This window comes from Oncorhynchus clarkii, chromosome 7 (assembly GCF_045791955.1).
Source record: "Oncorhynchus clarkii lewisi isolate Uvic-CL-2024 chromosome 7, UVic_Ocla_1.0, whole genome shotgun sequence".
NCBI classification, from domain to species: domain Eukaryota; kingdom Metazoa; phylum Chordata; class Actinopteri; order Salmoniformes; family Salmonidae; genus Oncorhynchus; species Oncorhynchus clarkii.
The window spans coordinates 57427166-57433112 of NC_092153.1; the positions used below are offsets into that span (position 1 = coordinate 57427166).

A 5947-nucleotide genomic window follows, 5' to 3' on the forward strand; every position below is an offset into this window, starting at 1 on the left:
AGATGATTATGGATTACAGGAAAAAAAGGACCGAGCACGCCCCCATTCTCATCGCCGGGGCTGCAGTGGAGCAGGTTGAGAGCTTCAAGTTCCTTGGTATCCACATCACCAGAAAATTAACATGGTCCAAGCACACCAAGACAGTCGTGAAGATGGCACGACAAAACCTACTCTCCCTCAGGAGAAGGGTTTGGCATGGGTACTATTTCCTGAGTCTGCAATAGACATATTCACTGTCCTGTGTGCGGAAATATGCCAAGAACACATTATCTCAACATACCATTTGTTGTCAGCTATAATGGGCAGAATGTTGTGCATCATTGTAAGCATAGAAATAGTATATTTTTGGTTACAAAATCACATTAGTAAATGAACTATCTCTGTCCATCTCTGATATACATGTGCCCCTCTATTACATAATCAACTGCATGTTCAAGAGCCTAAATCCATGATGTGATTAACCCAAAACAAATGAGGCAACATTGAAAACATCTAGTGGTTAGGATTCGGGGCTGCCACAGCCGGAACATGCATTTGGGCTCCCGAGTGGCGCAGCGGTCCATGGTACTGCATCTCAGTCCTAGAGGCGTTATTACAGACCCTAGTTAGATTCTAGGACAATTGGCCCAGCGTTGTTAGGGTTTGGCTGGGGTATTCAGTCATTGTAAATAATATTTTTTTCTTAACTGACTTGCCTATTTAAATAAAGGTTAAATAAAAATAAAACATATAAAAAAATATACACGCTAGGTTTCTTACTCCACACTAGTAGGTGGCAGTCTTGAGTCTTAGCTAGGTACGTCCCCCAGAAATGATCACGTCACCCAAACAACACGCCTTCTTCGAAGTTGTGGATTGTTATTTCACTAGCTACCTGATTGTGAGATAATATATCGAAATCTAACAACCATGGATAAAAAGAAAAAGCAATATGCCGTGACTGCTTCATCTGTGAGTTGTTCAGAATAAATCATATTGTTACATTGTCTCTAATGTTGCTTGTCATCAGTGTGTGAACCATAGCTCGCTAGTTAGTTAACGGTAGCTAGCGAGCTAGCCTAGTCAGCGCCCTAACGTAGGAAGCTAGGCTACTTTCTTCTGACATGTTAATCAGCGGCAAACTAACCATGTTATAGTCAAAGTAAATGTAAAAAAAATAAAGCATTGTCTATTGTTGTCGAGGTTCATGGATATTAAAATGGTGACACGACTTATTGGGTTAACGTTAGTTGCTATCAGTTTAACCACTAAAATGGCGACCACACTGCTATGTTACACTCTCATCTGCAGCTGGTTGATCTCAAAGCTGAACTCTATAGGAAACAAGAGCAATTCAAACATGAAAAATTGGGGCAAGATGCTGGAACTAGTACCAAAGCCCCCAAAAGCAAGGTATGTATTGAACATTGTACAGGACAGAGACATGTAATGAACAGGTTACCACACATTTTGACCAGCATATCCTAACTTTGTCTCCATAACATCCATTGTGTTCTTTTCCCTGTGTAGAAACCTAATGTATGGAGCAAACAGAATGAGGGTGTTTCAGAGCGGGGACAGAAAGATGTGGAACTGGTGGCAGAGGAAGAGAACAACCTTGACAGGGCAAAGTGAGTACAACGTGATGTACTACACACTGACAACATGTTTAATGCACCATCACTGCCTTCTATTAGGTCTTTTTTTGTAATATAGCAAAAGTCTCTCATTGCTGCTTGTCTTCCATGTCTCTCTTTTCCCGCAGGCGCAAGCTAGAGGAGAAGGCAAAACTGTATGAGCAGATGACCAAAGGAGACTTTCTTGGTATAGTGTTATGTTTGTGATACTGTACAAGAAATGCTGTCATATTCTGTATGTAAAGTTGACATGTGAAGGCCCTGCAAATGCCCTTTGTCTTTCTCACAATGGAATTACTATCCTATTTTCCAATGTGTCAGATGAGGAGACAGAGGGACTTTTTCTGGTGGATTTCACCCAGAAGATTATTGACAAGAAGAGAGAGAATCATGCCCAACGAGAGAGTGAGAGAGAGGATAGAGAGAGCTCCTCCCCCATCCCACCCCCTGAGAACCCAGGCGAGGAATGGTAATGTATCTACAGCACATGAAGCCCCAAACTACTGTATGTCAGAGTATTGGACTGTAGATGCCATTGAGTGGTCGAGGGTTAGGAGTTAAAGTAGCCGTTTACTGATTTCTACTCAGGGTGGACTATGTAGATGCTTTGGGACGATCTCGGAGATGCATGAAGAAAGACCTACCAGGGTTCAAGAAAATGGACAAAGACTTTCAGGGAAAAAGGTATATTTTATTCTGATCAAACCTGGAAATTAATGTAAGCTTATTTTTAGAAGAAGATGTTAGTACCAGTAGTGTTGTTCTGGTTATTCATTTTTTATATATTTTTTGCCAATATTTTTTACGTGTTCTTGCTTTTATGTACACAGACTTGACCCGGCTGAGAAGGACCTGCTGTCAGAGGACATGCGTAGAGAGCTGCAAAGGCAGGAGTGGGAGAGGGAGGAGGAGGAGGCCATGAACAGACCTGTGGGTCCAATCCACTATGAGAACATCAGGGAGCAAGGTTAGCAAGACACCTGTTACAGAGATACATTAGTGAACTCATCAAATCAAACGCTATTTACTGTACATTTTACAGCAAACCCAGAGAGGTGTGATCTCTGTGGATTATGGATTGACTTGTGCTCTTCTCCACTCTCTGATCTCTGGCCTCTTCCTTCTCCATCTCTCAACCTGCTATTTTTCAGAGGCCCGTGAGCTGGGTGTGGGCTACTTTGCATTCTCTCAGGACCAGGAGCAGCGCAGGAAACAGAGAGAGACCCTGGACATGCTCAGAGACCAGGTGAGTTGCTCTCAGCCTTCACAACCCCTGAGACTAGGACCTTACTTATATTATGTATCAGTTCATTTAAATGACTGAGTTTGAAGCAGATTGTGAATGTTTTTTTTCTCTCCTTTTCTTTTTCATAGACAACAGACCAGCGCAGTAAGAGGGACCAGCTGAAGGAGAAGAGAAAGACTCTGCTGGATGCTCGGCTGGCCAAGGTGAGGCAGAGGAAGATGAAGAAGGCCAAGCTGGACGGAACTGAGGACGACCAGGGAGATGAACACAACCAAGGTTAGAGGAACCTCCCACAACAATACTGCATCAGGGACAATGATAACTGATCACGCTAGATTGAATGGCTATGACTACTGCTCTGTATACTTTGGGCTGTAGTGAATGCTATTGTAAGTGTTGTCGGTTGTATTACTTCTCTCAGAAGGGAAGGAGGACCTGATTGGGCCCCTACCCCCATCAGGTGGAGCACCTGAAGAGGCCCCTGCATTGAAGAAGGTGGTGGTGGAGATCCAGGAGAGGAGGGACACCAAGCCAGGAGTACCCCACGTCAGAGAGTGGGACAGGGGAAAAGGTAAACGCTACTCCTTGTTTGGGGCTGATACGATTGGCATGGTTCTTTTATAATTAATGGTAATCATTGATGAATCACTTCCACCACACTAACTCAACACGTATAACACAACAAATTTGAGCAGGAGCGATCTAGGTGTAACCGAGGCCTGTCATCTCTGGCAATTTCCTCCAGTGGGACACTGAAGACTGGTATGCCTCCTAGGGTCGGGGGTTAAGTCATTAACTAACTGTCTTTTCTTTCCAATATGACAACACATTCCTTTCCTAGTGGACTTTTTTGGCGAGTGGACGAGTCGGCGGCGGGATGAGAGGGAGTCGGAATTCGCCCCTCCCTCTGCGTACTTCAGCAATAATAAAAGACAGAGCTATGGGAAAGAGGCCAAACGTGAGAAGGACAAACCCAAAATGGCCTTCAAGTGGTCCGAGGGGCAGCTTGGAGGGCGCAAGGTGCCCCAGGCCAACCCCAAAAGTACTCCTGTATCCCAGCCTCAGCCCAGAAGTACGCCTATACCCCAGCCAAGTACCCCTGTACCCTCACAACCTCAACCCACACCATCCCCTGCTCAGCCCCAAAACACTGTCCATCTCCAAAATACACCTGCACCTCCAGAACCTCAATGCCCCGCCCAACCCCCACCTCAGTACTCCCCCTCCCAACAGCCCCAACCCCAATATACACCACCACCTCCACCACCACAAACACACCCTCAGTTTGATTACCCATTTCAGCCCCAATTTGCACATCTACCCTTTCATCCCCAGTATCCCACTCCACCTCACCTCCAGTATGGAGCCCCACCTCACTACCCCCCTCAATACACCCCACAGTATCCCCCCCAGCCACAAACTCAGCCCCAGTGCCACCCTCAGACCCAGCCCCCCCCTCAGACCCAGCCCCCCTCCCAGAGCCTGGATGACATGCTGTCCTTCTACAAGAATTATTCTTGATCCTCACAGACATGTCTCACACAGGTGACACACACACCTGTATTAATCTACCCTAACACACAAACAACGTCAGTGTGTTAGACTATAATGACATTACCATGATCTTTGACCTCCGAGGGCACCAAAGAGAAGGAACCATTTGTGTAATTTGACCTTGGATCTGTAACCTGCTTTCCATATTTATGATCTGTTATTAAAGGATAGCATTTTAATTTGACATTGTGTTTTCTGATTTGCTATATTTGGGATTCAAGGCACTTGTCTATAGCTAAAGATGGTTGTTTAATGGATCGATGCATGACTGAATCAGTCCATAGTTCATTTTGTTTAGACTGGTGATTTTGTTAATGTTTGATGATTACGTGTTTTGAGTGACAGGACAATACAGAGGCTCATCCATGAGGTAATAGCTGTTTTCTGGTTAGGTACAGGCATTGAGATGTCAAAGCTTGTCATTTATATTAAAGCATGTGCAGACCTGTGCTCAAAACTCAACCTATTTGCATTTAGGTGGATTGGGAAAGTATTCAGACCCCTTGACTTTTTCCACATTTTAATACATTACAACCTTTTAAAATGGATGAGAGAACATTTGTTAAATCAATCTACACACAATACGCCATAATGACAAAGTGAAAACAGGTTTTTAGAAGTTGTAGTTTATTAATTAAAAATTAAAAACAGAAATACCTTATTTACATAAGTATTCAGACCCTTTGCTATGAGAATTGAAATTGAGCTCCAGGTCATTCTTGAAATGTTTCTACAACTTGATTGGAGTCCAGCACAGATATGGGAAAGAGTACCAAAACATTTCTGCAGCATTGAAAGTCCCCAAGGACACAGTGGCTACCATCATTCTTAAATGGAAGAAGTTTGGAACCACCAAGACTCTTCCTAGAGCTGGCCGCCCAGCCAAACTGAGCATTCGGGAGAAGGCCCTTGGGCAGAGAGGTGACCAAGAACCGGATGGTTACTTTGACAGAGTTCCTCTGTGAAGATGGGAGAACCTTCCAGAAGGACAACCGTCTCTGCAGCACTCTACCAATCAGGCCTTTATGGTAGAGTGGCCAGACGGAAGCCACTCCTCAGTAAAAGGCACATTACAGCCCGCTTGGAGTTTGCCAAAAGGCACCTAAAGGACTCAGACCATAAGAAACAAGATTCTCTTGTCTGATGAAACCAAGATTGAACTCTTTGGCCTGAATGCCAACCGTCACAGGAAACCTGTCACCATCCCTACGATGAAGCATGGTGGTGGAGGCATCATGCTGTGGCAATGTTTTTCAGCAGACTAGTCTGGATTGAGGGAAAGATGAACGGAGCGAACTATAGAGAGATCCTTGATGAAAACCTGCTCCAGAGCGCTCAGACCGGGGCGAAGGTTCACCTTCCAACAGGACAACGACCTTAAGCACACAGCCAAGACAACACAGGAGTGGCTTTGGGCAAGTCTCTTAATGTCCTTGAGTGGCCCAGCCATAGTCCGGACTTGAACCTGATTGAACATCTCTGGAGAGACCTGAAAATAGCTATGAAGGGACATTCCGCATTCAACCTGACA

At 44.7% G+C, this 5947-nt stretch overlaps 1 protein-coding gene across 1 annotated transcript; it reads left to right on the forward strand.

The window, feature by feature from the left end:
• Positions 1–805: 805 nt before the first annotated feature.
• LOC139414349 (coiled-coil domain-containing protein 174-like) lies at positions 806–4600 on the forward strand. Its single transcript, XM_071162266.1, has 11 exons — positions 806–951; positions 1291–1392; positions 1510–1610; positions 1745–1803; positions 1938–2085; positions 2205–2300; positions 2447–2583; positions 2768–2862; positions 2991–3138; positions 3284–3433; positions 3704–4600. Exons 1-11 carry the CDS (start codon positions 910–912, stop codon positions 4381–4383), a joined length of 1758 nt encoding a protein of 585 aa, XP_071018367.1. The 5' UTR covers positions 806–909; the 3' UTR covers positions 4384–4600.
• The last annotated feature ends 1347 nt before the right edge of the window (positions 4601–5947 follow it).